The following is a 16538-nucleotide window of genomic DNA, read 5'->3' on the forward strand; positions in this document are numbered from 1 at the left end:
CCCACGCCCGCCCAGCTAAGTTTTGTATTTTTAGTAGAGATAGGGTTTCACCATGTTGGCCAGGCAGGTCTCAAACTCCTGACCTCAAGTAATCCGCCTGCCTCTGTCTCCCAAAGTGCGGGATTACAGGTGTGACTCACCGCGCCTGGCCACATAGCCATGGCTTGAGCATGTATCACTATCTAAATTTATTATTTTTTGTTTATATATTTGTGTCGTCCCATAGAATGTTAAGGTCCCAAGTTCAGAAACTTGCTCATGATGCAGTGGGTCTAACACTCAGTAGGTCCTCAACAAACATTCGTTAAGATACTAAAGTGGCAGGGTGGGGCCCTGTAAACAGCTTCAGGACCCTGTGCTTGTAGGGGCAACGTGGTGCCCTCCAAGGAAGACAGGGAGGAGGGAGGAGCACTGCCCAGAGATGGCGTCAGGCTGCAAGACATCTTGAATAATTCACCATCGTAACAACCCAGCCTCAGGAAGGGATAGGGCACGGCCAGGACGAAACATTAGGTAGGAGGCGATGGACAATGGGATTCCCACGGGGCAGCTTCTGGGCACTGGACGTTCCCTAACCAGAGGCTCTCTAAAGAGGAAGGTTAGGAATCCTCTGAGCTTCGGTGGGCTGGACTCACTGTGGGAATGCAATCGCCCCCATCCACCAACGGCGTGCTGGCGGGAAAATGCCGACACGCATGCGTAGTTCTCGCGTCCGGCGCTCTCTCCCTTTCCAAATACGCTTGCGCCCCATGTGGGCTACGGCTGGCCAGCGCGAGTTGTCCGTCTTCAAGTTGACCAATGAGAATTGTGGAAGGGCTCTGAGTCCCGCCTCTGGGCGCGTGACCGTCTCTTTTCCAAGCGAGGCCCCGCAACGCCTCTCCAGGGCTGCTTTTCTCGCGGCTGCGGGTGGGACTGCATCCTGGCTTCAGCGTCTTACTGCGCGGGGCTCCAGTTTCCAGTCCCGCCCACGCGCCTTTGCAGGCTGCGGTGGGGTTTCGTTTTGCCTCCGGTTGGGACTGCTGTTTCTCTTCGCCGACGGTAGGCGCAATGAATATTTCGACCTTTGGATCTTAGCTGTCCCCTCCCTGCGTTCGCACTTAACCTTTTTCACCATTATTATTATTTTTTTTTTTTGACGGAGTCTCGCCCTGTCGCCCAGGCTGGAGTGTAATGGCGCCTTCTTGGCTCACTGCAACCTCCGCCTCCCGGGTTCAAGCGATTCTCCTACCTCAGCCTCCCAAGTACGTGGGATTACAGGCACCCGCCACCACGCACGGCTAATTTTTTGTATCTTTTAGTAGAGACGGGGTTTCACCATGTTGGTCAGGCTGGTCTCCAATTCTGACCTCGTGATCCGCCTGCCTCGGCCTCCCAAACAGCTGTGATTATAGGCATGAGCCACCGCGCCCGGCCAACCATCATTATTATTTTTACCGGTAAGGATGGTCAGATTTTACTAATGAAGAAGAGATTATAAAATCTTCAAGTCCTTATATCCACTTGCTTTTTGAGGGGTGGAATGGGAAGAAGGTTATATAATTCATACATTCTTCAGACATGTGACAAACATTCACGGAGCCCGGCGACGAGCGCCGGGGTTGGGATTCGCACTGGAGCTGCAGATGGGTGCCAGGATGGACTGGTCCCTACCTTCCGCTTGAACCCAGGAGGCGGAGGTTGCAGTGAGCTGAGATCGTGCCACTGCACTCCAGCCTGGGTGACAGCGATACTCCGTCTCAAAAAAAAAAAAAAAAAAATCCAGAAGAGAAAAGCGGACTGGGCGCGGTGCCTCACCCTGTAATCCCAGCACTTTGCAAAGCCAAGGCGGGAGGATCCTTTGAGTTTAGGAGTTTGAGACCAACCTGCGCAACACAGTAAGACCCCGTCTCTACAAAAAATACAGAAATTAGCCAGGGGTGGTGGTGTGCGCCTGTAGTCCCAGCTATTCTGGAGGCTGAGGTGGGAGGATCGCTTGACTCCGAGAGGCAGAGGTTGCACTGAGCCGAAATCAAGCCACTACACTCCATCCAGGGCAACATACGGAGACCGTGTCTCAAACAAACAAACAAAAAATTGCTCGGTACCTGGCCAAAAAAGAAGAGGCTCACTGTGCAGAGGGGAGGTGGAAGGAGATGGTTGGACTTCTAAACTCAATAGAGCAGGAGAGGCAAATGTAGAATGTGCTCAGGAAATATCTGTGAGATGAATGAACTTGAGGGAAGTAAGGTACTAGATATTACCTGCCCTACCGAGAACAAATCCTGTGCAATGTTTCCTTGAAAAGTGAGAAGTCTGGAAGGGGTGGATACTGACATAGTGAAGCAACTAGTTCGATTCTACAACTTGACAGCTACCCCTGTGCCAGGCTATCTACAAGAATATTTAGGATGAGTAAGACATTCCTTCAAGGAACTCCAGGAACAGAGGCCTCACATGTTGCAATGTTTAGTGTCAAGCAGTGTACTAGAGACACATTATCACACTCAAACCTCACAACAATTCTATGAGGTAGGAGTTATCACTCCCCTTTTATAGATGAAACAGAGGCTCAGAGTGATTGATTTATTGAAGGTCAAACAGCCAGTAAATGGTGTAGCCAGGATTCCAACCTTGCCATCTCACTGAGACTGTACTTAATTACTGGAGGGACCAGGTGTGGTGGCTCATGCTGTAATCCCAGCACCTTGGGAGGCTGAGGCTGGTGGATCACCTGAGGTCAGGGGTTCGAGACCAGTCTGGCCAACATGGTGAAACCCCATCTCTACTAAAAATACAAAAATTAGCTGGACATGGTGGTGGGCTCCTGTAATCCCAGCTACTCAGGAGGCTGAGGCAGGGCAATTGCTTGAATCAGGCAAGTGGAGGTTGCAGTGAGCCGAGATCACACTGCACTCCAGCCTGGGCAACAGGGCAAGACTCTTTCTCAAAACCAAAACAAAACAAAACAAAATTACTGGAGGAACCTAGAAGAAGAAATGATCAATTTTGCTTGGAGCGTATCTAGAAAGACTTCACTGAGATCATTTAAAGAACAAAAAAGATGGCTGGGGTCCAGCGCGGTGGCTCATGCCTGTAATCCCAGCACTTTCGGATACCAAGGCAGGCAGATCACCTGAGGTCCGGAGTTCCAGACCAGCCTGGCCAACATAGCAAAACCCCGTCTCTACTAAAAATAAAAAAATTAGCCGAGCATGTTGGAGGGCACTTGTAATCCCAGCTACTTGGGAGGCTGAGGCAGGAGAATCACTCGAACGGAGGTTGCAGTGAGCCGAGATCACACCACTGCACTCCAGCCTGGGCAACAGAGTGACACTCTGTCTCAAAAAACAACGACAAAAAAATACAAACAACAGACAAGTAGTTCCCATGGCCCTACCAAGTGGTCAGGCACTGCACTTACCTCACTGACTACAGAAACCACCCGTTGAGGTTGTGGCATTGCCTCCATTTTCCAGACAAGGAAATGGGCTGAGAGCTGGGGTTAGTCAGGTCAAGACTGTGTGTGCCACTCCCGCTAAATCTGATTTGATGTGGTTCGTGAGGCCACACCACGGACAACTTCCTCCTTGTGTCCACTGAGGATATGGCTTTGTACAACACTTTCTGGTTTTTGAACGACTTTACAAACCTCCCTGTCCTGTGAGGAAGGAAGAACAGTTATTACCATCTGCATCTGATGATGAAACAAGGGACGCTGCAGAGGAGCCGCACTGACCACTCCCTCTCTCCAGTCCTGTCATCCCACTGCCAGTGTCCCACCCTCTTGTGCCCTGCACTTCACTGGCTAATAAGCCCCCTCACTTTTTCCTCTGTGAAGCCATCCTGGATAATTCCCCACCCACGAATGGTCCCACCTCATCTCAGAGAGCTCTGCATGCACACCTGTTACTGTGTCTATCTGTAAATATCTGTGTGTCTGACTTCCATGCCTCACGCACCTCTATAGGACAAAGACTGTGTCTTAGACATTTTCGTAGTGTCAGTATTTTGTACAGTGAATTTTTTTTTTTTAATTATATCAGCTTTATTTGTACCTTTTTGACATTTCTATCAAAAAAGCAGTGTGCCTGCTGTGGTTCCCATCCTCTGGGATTTAGGAGCCTCTACCCCATTCTCCATGCAAATCTGTGTTCTAGGCTCTTCCTAAAGTTGTCACCCATACATGCCCTCCAGAGTTTTATAGGGCATATAATCTGTAACAGATGGGAGGAAGCCAATTGCCCTTTAGAAATATGGCTGCGATTGCCTCACTTCCTGTGTCATGTGACTCCTAGTCGTCACATGACCCATCCACGTCAGGAAACCGGAATTACTTGCAGGGCTAACCTAGTGCCTATAGCTAAGACAGGTACCTGCACCCTTGTTTTTGTTTAGTGGATCCTCTACCCTTCAGAGACTCTGGAACCCCTGTGGTCTTCTCCTCATCTAATGACCCTGAGGTGATGGAGTTTTCAAGTCCTTCCAGAGAGGTAAGAGAGAGAGCTCCCAATCAGCATTGTCACAGTGCTTCTGGAATCCTGGCACTGGAATTTAATGAATGACAGACTCTCTTTGAATCCAGGGCCATCATGGCTCTTTGAGCAAGGCACAGATGGAGGGAGGGGTCGAAGTTGAAATGGGTGGGAAGAGTGGTGGGGAGCATCCTGATTTGGGGTGGGCAGAGAGTTGTCATCAGAAGGGTTGCAGGGAGAGCTGCACCCAGGTGCCTGTGGGCCTTGTCGTAATGAATGTGGGAGACCAGGCCATGGGCACCCAAAGGCAGCTAAGCCCTGCCCAGGAGAGTAGTTGAAGGGTGGAGAGGGGCTTGCTTTTCAGCCACTCCTCATTCTGTCCTCAGGAATGTCCCAAGCCTTCGGGTAGGGTAAACATCATGGCTGGCAGCCTCACAGGATTGCTTCTACTTCAGGCAGTGTCGTGGGCATCAGGTGAGTGAGTCAAGGTAGTGGGGAGGTAGCACAGAGGCTCCCTTCTGCCTCATAGTCCTTTGGTAGCCTTCCAGTAAGCTGGTGGTAGACTTTTAGTAGGTGCTCAATAAATCCTTTCGAGTGACTGAGACCAACTTTAGGGTGAGGATTTTGTTTTTTTTCTTTTGAGACAGAGTCTTACTCTGTTGCCTGGGCTGGAGTGCAGTGGTGCGATCTTGGCTCATTCCAACCTCTGCCTCCCAGATTCAAGCGATTATCTTGCTTCAGCCTCCCAAGTAGCTGGGATTACAGGCGGCCACCACTACGCCCAGCTAATTTTTGTATTTTTAGTAGAGACGGGGTTTCACCCTGCTGGCAAGGCAGATCTCGAACTCCTGACCTCAGGTGATCCGCCCACCTCGGCCTCCTGAAGTGCTAGGATTACAGGTGTGAGCCCCTGCGCCTGGCCAAGGGGTGAGGACTTTTGAAACCGTGTTCAGTCTCTCCTAGCGGATGTGTCCATTCTCCATGTCTTCATCAGACCTCACCTCTGCTTGTACTCCCTCCCTCCCAGGTGCCCGCCCCTGCATCCCTAAAAGCTTCGGCTACAGCTCGGTGGTCTGTGTCTGCAATGCCACATACTGTGACTCCCTTGACCCCCTGACATTTCCTGCCCTCGGTACCTTCAGCCGCTATGAGAGTACACGCAGTGGGCGACGGATGGAGCTGAGTACGGGGACCATCCAGGCTAATCACACGGGCACAGGTAACCATTACACCCCTCACCCCCTGGGCCAGGCTGGGTCCTCCTAGAGGTAAACGGTGTCAATGATCACCATGGAGTTTCCCCCCCTGGGTACTGATACCCTTATTCCCTGTGGATGTCCTTAGGCCTGCTACTGACCCTGCAGCCAGAACAGAAGTTCCAGAAAGTGAAGGGATTTGGAGGGGCCATGACAGACGCTGCTGCTCTCAACATCCTTGCCCTGTCACCCCCTGCCCAAAATTTGCTACTTAAATCGTACTTCTCTGAAGAAGGTGAGGAGGAAGGGGACAAGATGACATAGAGCCATTGACACTTTTCATTTTTCTTTTCTTTTTTTTTTAATTTTTGAGACAGAGTCTCACTCTCCTCACTCTGTCGCCGAGACAGGAATGCAGTGGTGTGATCTCCACTCACAGCAATCTCTGCCTCCCAGGCTGTAGTGATTCTCCTGCCTCAGCCTCCTGAGTAGCTGGAATTAGAGGCGTGTGCCACTACCACCTGGCTAATTTTTGTATTTTTAGTAGAGACAGGGTTTCATCATGTTGACCAGGCTAGTCTTAAACTCCTGACCTCAAATGATATACCTGCCTTGGCCTCCCAAAGTGCTGGGATTACAAGTGTGAGCCACTGAGCCCAGCCGACACTTTTCTTTTTTCTTTTTTTTTTTGAGACACAGTCTCGCACTGTCACCCAGGCTGGAGTGCAGTGGCACAATCTCGGCTCACTGCAACCTCCACCTCCCGGGTTCAAGTGATTCTCCTGTCTCAGCCTCCCGAGTACCTGGGATTACAGGTGCCTGCCACCATGCCCAGCTAATTTTTTGTATTTTTAGTAGAGATGGGGTTTCACTAGTTGGCCAGGATGATCGCGAACTCCTGACCTTGTGATCTGCCCACCTTGGCCTCCCAAAGTGCTGGGATTACAGACGTGAGCCACCAACACTTTTCTTTGCCCTTTCTTTGGACCCTGACTTCTGCCCATCCCTGACATTTGGTTCCTGTCTTAATGCCCTGTGAAATAAGATTTCCCCGCCTATCATCTGCTAACTGCTATGGACTCAGGCTCAGAAAGGCCTTTGCTTCACCCAGGTGCCAGCCTCCACAGGTTCCAACCCAGGGGCCCAAGTTCCTTTTGGCCCTGACTCAGACACTATTAGGACTGGCAAGTGATAAGCAGAGTCCTATACTCTCCTATTGACTCAGACTACCATATCTTGATCATCCTTTTCCGTAGGAATCGGATATAACATCATCCGGGTACCCATGGCCAGCTGTGACTTCTCCATCCGCACCTATACCTATGCAGATACCCCTGATGATTTCCAGTTGCACAACTTCAGCCTCCCAGAGGAAGATACCAAGCTCAAGGTAGGCATTCTAGCTTTTTCAGGCCCTGATGGCCCTGATGTCTGGGGGTTGAGAGGCTGTAGGGTAGGTCTGCTTGTAGAGACATTTTGTCCCCTGCTGTTTTGTCCCGGGGGTGGGAGGGTGGGGGCTAATGGCTGAACTGGATGCACTGGTTGGGCTAGTATATGTTCCAAATCTGGGTGCTTCTCTCTTCACTACCTTTGTCTCTAGATACCCCTGATTCACCGAGCCCTGCAGTTGGCCCGGCGTCCCGTTTCACTCCTTGCCAGCCCCTGGACATCACCCACTTGGCTCAAGACCAATGGAGCGGTGAATGGGAAGGGGTCACTCAAGGGACAGCCCGGAGATATCTACCACCAGACCTGGGCCAGATACTTTGTGAAGTAAGGGATCAGCAAGGATGAGGGATCAGGACTAGCCTCCCATTTAGCCATGCTGATCTATGTCCCAATCCTCAACCTAGTTCCACTTCCAGATCTGCCTTTCCTCAGCTCACCTTTCTACCTTCTGGGCCTTTCAGACTTGGATCTGTCAGTCTTGCCCACTCCATCAGGCTTCCTGTTCTCTCAGTCTGGCCCACTTTCTTTTTCTTTTTCTTTTCTTTTTTTTTTTTGAGGAGGAGTCTTTCTCTCTGTCACCCAGGCTGGAGTGCTGTGGCGCCATCTTCGCTCACTATAACCTCTGCCTCCCGAGTTCAAGCAATTCTCCTGCCTCAGTCTTCCAAGTAGCTGGGATTACAGGCGCCTGCCACCATGCCCAGCTAATTTTTCTATTTTTAGTAGAGACGGGGTTTCCCCAGGTTGGCCAGGCTGTTCTCGAACTCCTGACCTCAAGTGATCCACCTGCCTTGGTTTCCCAAAGCACTGGGATTACAGGTGTGAGCCAACACACCCAGCTGGTCTGCTCTATCTTGGCTGGATCACTCATGACTTTTCTCTTGCCAGGTTCCTAGATGCCTATGCTGAGCACAAGTTACAGTTCTGGGCAGTGACAGCTGAAAATGAGCCTTCTGCTGGGCTGTTGAGTGGATACCCCTTCCAGTGCCTGGGCTTCACCCCCGAACATCAGCGAGACTTCATTGCTCGTGACCTAGGTCCTACTCTCGCCAACAGTACTCACCACAATGTCCGCCTACTCATGCTGGATGACCAACGCTTGCTGCTGCCCCACTGGGCAAAAGTGGTAAGGCCCGGGCCTCCAGTGACCTTCAAATCCAGCATCCAAATCACTGGCTCCCAAACTTAGAGCGATTTCTCTACCCAACTATGGATTCCTAGAGCACCATTCCCCTGGACCTCCAGGATGCCATGGATCCCACAGTTGTCACTTGAAACCTTTCTAGCGGCTGGGCGAGGCAGCTCACTCATGCAAACCCAGCATTTTGGGAGGTCAAGGCGGGCAGATCACCTGAGGTCAGGAGTTTTTAAGACCAGCCTGGCCAACGTGTTGAAACCCTGTGTCTACTAAAATACACAAAAAAATTATCTGGGCATGATGGTGGGTGTCTGTAATTCCAGCTACTCGGGAGGCTGAGAAGGGAGAATCAGTTGAACCCGGGAGATGGTGATTGCGGTGAGCCAAGATCGTGCCACTGCACTACAGCCTGGGTGGCTGAGCGAGACTCCATCTCAAAACAAAACAAAACAAAAACTATCTAGGCTGGGGGTGGTAGCTCATGTATGTATATGTATATACATATATACGTGTGTGTATATATATATATACACACACACACACACACGTACACACACACATACACACACATTAGCTGGGTGTGGCACCTGTGTAGTCCCAGCTACTCAGGAGGGTAATGTGGGAGGATCAATTGACCCTAGGAAGTCAAGGCTGCAGTGAGCCGTGATTGCGCCACTGTACTCCAGCCCGAGTGACAGAGTGACATCCTGTCTCAAAAACAAAAAAAATCTCCCCAAACCTCTGTAGTTGCATTCTTCCCATCACCCAACTCCAGGATTCCTACAACAGGAACTAGAAGTTCCAGAAGCCTGTGTGCAAGGTCCAGGGTCAGTTGCTCTTCCTTTGCAGGTACTGACAGACCCAGAAGCAGCTAAGTATGTTCATGGCATTGCTGTACATTGGTACCTGGACTTCCTGGCTCCAGCCAAAGCCACCCTAGGGGAGACACACCACCTGTTCCCCAACACCATGCTCTTTGCCTCAGAGGCCTGTGTGGGCTCCAAGTTCTGGGAGCAGAGTGTGCGGCTGGGTTCCTGGGATCGAGGGATGCAGTACAGCCACAGCATCATCACGGTAAGCCACCCCAGTCTCCCTTCCTGCAAAGCAGACCTCAGACCCCTTACTAGTCTCACCAAAGACTGACAGAAGCCCTTCCTGTCCAGCTTTCCCCAGCTAGCCTGCCCTTTTGGGCAACTCTGGGGAACCATGATTCCCTGTCTTGCCTTTCCTTCACAGGTCTGCACACCTCTTTGCCCCTTTTGCAACTACCGAGGCACTTGCAGCTGCCTCAGACTTCTCAGCTCCCCTTGAGATGCCTGGATCTTCACACCCCCAACTCCTTAGCTACTAAGGAATGTGCCCCTCACAGGGCTGAGCTACCCACAGCTGCCTCTCCCTCACGTGACCCTTACCTACACTCTCTGGGGACCCCCAGTGTTGAGCCTTTGTCTCTTTGCCTTTGTCCTTACCCTAGAACCTCCTGTACCATGTGGTCGGCTGGACCGACTGGAACCTTGCCCTGAACCCCGAAGGAGGACCCAATTGGGTGCGTAACTTTGTCGACAGTCCCATCATTGTAGACATCACCAAGGACACGTTTTACAAACAGCCCATGTTCTACCACCTTGGCCACTTCAGGTGAGTGGAGGGCGGGCACCCCCATTCCATACCAGGCCTATCATCTCCTACATCGGATGGCTTACATCACTCTACACCATGAGGGAGCAGGAAGGTGTTTAGGGTGGAACCTCGGAAGAGGCACACCCATCCCCTTTTGCACCATGGAGGCAGGAAGTGACTAGGTAGCAACGGACAACCCCACTGCCTGAGGCTGAACTGCGATGCAGAAAAGCAGGGTCAGTGCCCAGCAGCATGGCTCCAGGCCTAGAGACCCAGGGCAGAGCCTCTGCAGGAGTTATGGGGTGGGTACATGGGTGGGTGACTTCTTAGATGAGGGTTTCATGGGAGGTACCCCGAGGGTCTCTGACCATCTTTTCCCACATTCAGCAAGTTCATTCCTGAGGGCTCCCAGAGAGTGGGGCTGGTTGCCAGTCAGAAGAACGACCTGGACACAGTGGCACTGATGCATCCCGATGGCTCTGCCGTTGTGGTCGTGCTAAACCGGTGAGGGCAATGGTGAGGTCTGGGAAGTGGGCTGAAGACAGCGTCGGGGACCTTGGCAGGATCACACTCTCAGCTTCTCCTCCCTGCTCCCTAGCTCCTCTAAGGATGTGCCTCTTACCATCAAGGATCCTGCTGTGGGCTTCCTGGAGACAATCTCACCTGGCTACTCCATTCACACCTACCTGTGGCGTCGCCAGTGATGGAGCAGATACTCAAGGAGGCACTGGGCTCAGCCTGGACATTAAAGGGACAGAGTCAGCTCACAAGCTGTCTGTGGCTAAAGAGGGCACAGCAGGGCCAGGGTGAGCTTACAGCGACGTAAGCCCAGGGGCAGTGGTTTGGGTGACTCACTTTCCCCTCTAGGTGGTGCCGGGCTGGAGGCCCCTAGAAAAAGATCAGTAAGCCCCAGTGTCCCGCCAGCCCCCATGCTTATGTGAACGTGTGCTGTGTGCTGCTTGCTTTGGAAACTGGGCCTGGGCCCAGGCCTAGGGTGAGCTCACTGTCTGTACAAACACAAGATGAGGGGTGAGGGTAAGGAAAAGAAGAGACTAGGAAAGCTGGGCCCAAAACTGGAGACTGTTTGTCTTTCCTGGAGATGCAGAACTGGGCCCGTGGAGCAGCAGTGTCAGCATCAGGGCGGAAGCCTTAAAGCAGCAGTGGGTGTGCCCAGGCACCCAGATGATTCCTATGGCACCAGCCAGGAAAAATGGCAGCTCTTAAAGGAGAAAATGTTTGAGCCCAGTCAGTGTGAGTGGCTTTATTCTGGGGGGCAGCACCCTGTGTCCGGCTGTACCAACAATGAGGAGGCACGGGGGCCTCTGGAATGCACGAGAGTAGAAAAACCAGTCTTGGGAGCATGAGGACAAATCATTCCTCTTCATCCTCCTCAGCCATGCCCAGGGTCTGGGTGCCTGGGGCCCGAGCAGGCGTTGCCCGCTGGATGGAGACAATGCCACTGAGCAAGGCGTAGCCCATCATGGCTGCCAGTCCTGCCAGCACAGATAGGATCTGGTTCCGGCGCCGGTATGGCTCCTCCTCAGTCTCTGGGCCTGCTGGTGTCTGGCGTTGCGGTGGTACCTCAGCTGAGGGTCAAGGAAGGAAGGTGTGTTAGGAGAACTAGTTCTTGGATCCCTGCCCACTCTCCCCAGGGCTGCCCCTCCCATCTGCCCCTTACCTCCATCCCAGGGGAAGTAGAGACTGAGAATGTGGGTACAATAGGCACAGAGGTTGTGCAGCCCCCGCAGGTGGACCTGCAGCTTCCCACTGGGCAGCTTTGCCTGCAGCAGCAGGGCCAAGTAGCTAAAGACGAAGGCGTCCAAGGAGGCAGGGCTGGAGCAGAGAGAGAAGGGTGGGATGGAGGAGAACCACTGGGGCAGAAGGGGTAAAGATGGAGCTGGAGGAAGAGTCAGCCCTGGGAAGTGAGCTCTGGGCAGCAGGCGGCCACCAGGGAAGGACAGGACACACAGTTCTAGACCTGGTATGGGGAGAGATCCCCAGGTGGCGCCAGCCGGGCCCTGAATAGGGCTCTATCCCAGGGCTGCATAAAGGGCACATTCAGTGCCCCACAGCTCTTCAGGCCCCTCCTGTGCCTGGCTGCTCTCCCACCCTACCCTTTTGTACCTCTGAGAAGGCTCTGGCCCCACGCACAGCCCCACTGTCACCAGGACCAGTATCTGTCTCAGGGACCTCCTATCCAGAGCCTGAGCCCACCCCAGCCCCAGCCCCAGCTCCAGCTGCTCCATCTGAACCTGTGTCTTCTTCCAAGCCACCCATTACCCTCTTGGAGTCAGACTCACGCATCTCCAAAGAAGAACTGAGAACCCAGGCGCTGAGAGAGCAGGGTCAGACACTCCCGAGCCTCTCGGTACAGCTGTAGGGGCGACACAGGTAGGCTTGCAGCTGCGTGAGCAGTGCCACCTCCCCACCTAAGCACTCCCATTCCTGGCCAGCATCCTTGGGGCTCATCTCATAAAATAGCCCCCGGTCTCAGAGCTACCTCCTTCTCCAGCTCTTCCTCATCCTCAGGCCTGTGCTCCCCGGTCAGCAGCTGTAGCCGTTCCATGTACTGCCGCTGCATGCGGCCAGGCAGGAAGAAGTTGAGGGGAAAGGGCATAGCCTCTGCATACCACTTCCAGGTCACTTCCACGTAGTTCTTGGTGTCTATCCAAAAAGTATGTACCTGGATTGGGTAGGCAGGAAGAAACAGGTAGGTCTGAGCCAGTGCACCTGTCTGATTCAAGGTGGGCTTCTGACCTCCATGCTGTCCTGAGTCTCTGTGTGGGCCTGTGTGTTCCCGACCCCTCCCCTGCTGGCCATGGATGCTGAGAGGTCTGGGCACACTCACCAGCACCGGGAGCAACTTCTCCAGGAGAGACATGAAGGCCAGGGTGTCTGCCCCTTGCCGAGCTGACAGATCATAATCAGCATTGTACTTCTGTGGAGGAAACATCCATGGCGTGGACACTGGGGGGCTGCAGGGACACTTCACCAGGGAGGAAGGAGTCTTGTCTGGTACCCCCCTCACTGGCCTCTGAGTGTAGTGGAGGTACAGCAAGGAACTTTTCCTGCCAAGGCCCCCTTGCCTGGGCCCAGCCAGTAGCCTGTTGCTGTTGGCAAAAAGCCTGGGCCTTGGAGCCCGCTGGCCGTCAAGGTCCTGGGCCCATTGAGAAGAAGGAAGAAAGGTCGGGCCACAAACTAGGAGCAGCTCCCAGAATTTCCATGGAAAGCTGGAACAACGCCTGCTGACGGCAACTTTCTAACAGTAACTTCCCCGACCCAGACACCACAAAGCTAGCACAACGGAGCTCAGATGCAGGCTAGGACTCGGTCCATGCCTCAGGAACCAGGAAAAGCCATCCTCACACTCACTGGATCCAGGGAACCCACGCCCAGGGCCCCCCAGCTTGTTCCCTCAGTGCCCAGCTCTTGGCTATTTCTTTTTCATTCCATGGCCCAGACATCACCACCACATACACATTCCACCCATACCCCCAGGTCTCAGCCTGCCCTACCTTCCCAGGCTCCAGTCTCTGTTCCTCAGCATCCCCCTCCACATCCTGAGTAAGCTTTGTCCCCAGATAACCTCTTCAGCATGATCCTTAAGTCTCCCTGAGCCTCAGTTTCAAACCCTGTGGAATGGGGGTAAGAATCTCTTTCTCTCAATGCCCCTGTGTTAGGAAATAATTTAGAATACTTTGGAAACTGGAAAAGCTCTGTTCACACCTAAGCAATCAGGGCAGTGGCCCTGGCCTTGCCAGGAACTTTGGCTTTTATCTGGATCCTCTCTTTCCAGGCCTCTCAATTAATTCCCCAGGTCCGTAACCTTTGGGAAATTAGAAATGAGGAAGTGTCCCACTTCTGACACTGTGTTCCCTCTTGGAACCTGACCGTCAATGCTAGAAGAACCCTTGGAAAACATGCTGGCCCAGCCCTCTAGTTTTACAAATAAGGGAGTGCACAGCCCTGAGAGGTTACGTGGCCTGCCCCGGATCACATAGTCAATGGCAGAGTAAAGAGCATAGCCTAGGGATCCCACTCCTCTAGTAATGCTCTTCCATCTTCTCCAACCTGGCTCTAAGCCTTGTCCATCCTGAGCCCCATATCTAGCCCAACCTAGTCCCTGAAAACAAGAAGTGGCCCTTAGAAATCTCTCTCCAGTCCCACCATCAGAGACCAACTGCTGTCTTCCACTCTCCTTCAGCCTGTGCTCCTCTCCCTCCCTGCCTGACAGGCAGAAGGTACTGTGCCTCTGGATATCCCCACAGTGCCCTGAGCTTCATCTCTTGCTGACTGCTTTAATACATCACAGTGACCTTGTGTGTGTCTCTGCCACCAGACTATTGCTCCTTGATGCTCTGGGTCACCTGCATCTAGCATGGCATATATCTGGTGCTCAATAAATGTGTATTGTACAGAATTGACTGAACTTCTCTCACTGGCAGCCCCCTCTATCCAAACCACCCACCTCTTTTTGAAGGTGGGTGATGATCTTGTGTGGTACTGAGATGACCTCTCCATGATTGGTCCAAAGGGCAGGTAGAGTTCCTGATACTGAGAGAAAAGTATACCAGCCAGGCCCTTAGCTGCCTATCCATACGTAGTTGCAACACATTCCTGCCTATCTCCTGCTTCTCCTCTTGTACACACCCTTCCTCACCCCCAAGGGATACTGGGTACCTGAAGGGCTCTGCCAGGGGTTGCTGATCTTGTGCAATATGGTGCACAAGAAACTTTTAAGAAAAAAGAAACTTTCAAGACACTCTTTCCAACCACGAATCGTATCTCTGCTCCTTTTCATAGCAATAGGTTTTCTTTTTCTTCCCTCCACACTTAAACATCCATTCTCTTATCACCCACCCCCATCAGACTCCTTCCCGTGTTTCTTCAGCCACTGCTCTGACCAAAATTTGAGTGACCAAAAGTGGTGTCAGACTCAGTGACCATTTCTCTGCCTGCATCTCACTTGGCCTTGAAGCAGCAATTAATCTCCATAATCAGTATCTTCTTGAATTTTTCCCTTTGAGGATATTGCTCTTCTACTTTGTGCTCTGGTTATCCTTTACAAGCTTTTACACCCACCTCTCCTGAACTGGTTAACAGTAGAGGGCCCCAAGGGTCTCACGTAAGCCTTCTTTGTTTTTTTTAATTTTTTTTTTGAGACGGAGTCTTCCTCTGTTGCCTGGGCTGGAGTGCAGTTGCGCGATCTCAGCTCACTGCCAGCTCTGCCTCCCAGCTTCACGCCATTCTCCTGCCTCAGCCTCCTGAGTAGCTGGGACTACAGGTGCCTGCCACCATGCCTGGCTAATTTTCTATATTTTTAGTAGAGACGGTTTCACCGTGTTAGCCAGGATGGTCTCGATCTCCTGACCTCGTGATCTGCCCACCTCAGCCTCCCAAAATGCTGGGATTACAGGTGTGAGCCACTGCGCCCAGCCGTCATTTTTATTTTATTTTATTATTATTATTTTTTGAGACGGAGTCTTGCTCTGTCACCAGGCTGGAGTGCATGGTGCGATCTCAGCTCATTGCAACCTCCACCTTCCAGGTTCAAGCGATTCTCCTGCCTCAGCCTCCCGAGTAGCTGAGAGTACAGGCATGTGCCACCACGCCTGGCTAATTTTTTGTATTTTCAGTTGAGACAGGTTTTCACCTTGTTAGCCAGGATGGTCTCGATCTGCTGACCTCGTGATCTGCCTGCCTCGGCCTCCCAAAGTTCTGGGATTACAGGCATGAGCCACTGCACCCAGCCATCATTTTTTTTTATGGCATATATCTGGTGCTTAATAAATGTGTATTGTACAGAATTGACGGAGTCTTGCTCTGTCACCCAGGTTGGAGTGTAACGGTGCAATCTCGGCTCACTGCAACCTCCGCCTCTTGGATTCAAGCGATTCTCCTGCCTCAGCCTCCTGAGTAGCTGGGACTACAAGTGCATGCCACCACACCCGGCTAGTTTTTATATTTTTAGTAGAGACGGGGTTTCACCATGTTGTCCAGGATGGTCTCGAACTCCTGACCTCAAATGATGTGCCTGCCTTGGCCTTCCAAAGTGCTGGGATTACAGGCGTGAACCACCTCGCCCAGCATAAGCCCTCTTTTCTACTTCCACTCTTTGTGTAAGTGGCCCTACTACTAACGTCCATGGCTTTAAGTACCATCTTTCTATGTGTTAATTCATAACTCCAGCCTTGACCTCTCACGAGCGCCATCCAACTCAGCATATCCGGTTGGATGTCTAATGAGTATTTCAGATTCAACATGGCCACAACTGAACTAACTGAACTCTTTTATTTTTAGGCGGAGTTTTGCTCTTGTTGCCCAGGCTGGAGTGCAATGGCGAGATCTTGGCTCACTGCAACCTCTGCCTCCAGAGTTCAAGCGATTCTCCTGCCTCAGCCTCCCGAGTAGATGGGATTATAGGCCCCACTACCCAGCTAATGTTTTTGTATTTTTAGTAGAGACAGGGTGTTGCCATATCGGCCAGGCTGATCTGCAAATCCTGACCTCAGGTGATCCACTGCCTCGGCCTCCCAAAGTGCTAGAATTACAGGTGTGAGTCACTGCGCCCAGCCACACAACTGAGCTCTTGATTCCCACCCCAGCACCTGTTATTTTTCCACTGTTCCCATCTCAATGGCACCTCCATTACCCATTTGCACATTCCAAAAGCCCAGGAACCATGGT

General features: G+C 52.2%; 2 protein-coding genes across 8 annotated transcripts; one reads left to right on the forward strand and one right to left on the reverse strand.

Moving 5' to 3' along the window:
• The first annotated feature begins 819 nt into the window (after positions 1-819).
• On the forward strand, positions 820-11096 carry GBA1 (glucosylceramidase beta 1). Of its 7 annotated transcripts, none has more exons than XM_063723250.1 (13): positions 837-1038; positions 1302-1436; positions 4375-4469; positions 4838-4925; positions 5479-5670; positions 5796-5942; positions 6904-7037; positions 7248-7420; positions 7982-8219; positions 9081-9305; positions 9706-9869; positions 10239-10355; positions 10450-11096. In XM_063723250.1, the coding sequence occupies exons 2-13, from the start codon at positions 1394-1396 to the stop codon at positions 10553-10555; spliced, it is 1722 nt and encodes a 573-aa protein (XP_063579320.1). In that variant the 5' UTR covers positions 837-1038; positions 1302-1393; the 3' UTR covers positions 10556-11096.
• A 1-nt stretch (position 11097) lies between these two features.
• Positions 11098-14846, reverse strand: LOC112133422 (metaxin-1-like). Its single transcript, XM_063723842.1, has 8 exons — positions 14818-14846; positions 14532-14584; positions 14320-14399; positions 12700-12789; positions 12352-12534; positions 12152-12225; positions 11530-11684; positions 11098-11437 (listed from the first exon to the last, which is right to left on the reverse strand). The coding sequence occupies exons 1-8, from the start codon at positions 14844-14846 to the stop codon at positions 11223-11225; spliced, it is 879 nt and encodes a 292-aa protein (XP_063579912.1). The 3' UTR covers positions 11098-11222.
• Positions 14847-16538: the final 1692 nt, after the last annotated feature.

The sequence above is a fragment of the Pongo abelii genome, chromosome 1, assembly GCF_028885655.2.
Source record: "Pongo abelii isolate AG06213 chromosome 1, NHGRI_mPonAbe1-v2.0_pri, whole genome shotgun sequence".
In the NCBI taxonomy this organism is placed as follows: domain Eukaryota; kingdom Metazoa; phylum Chordata; class Mammalia; order Primates; family Hominidae; genus Pongo; species Pongo abelii.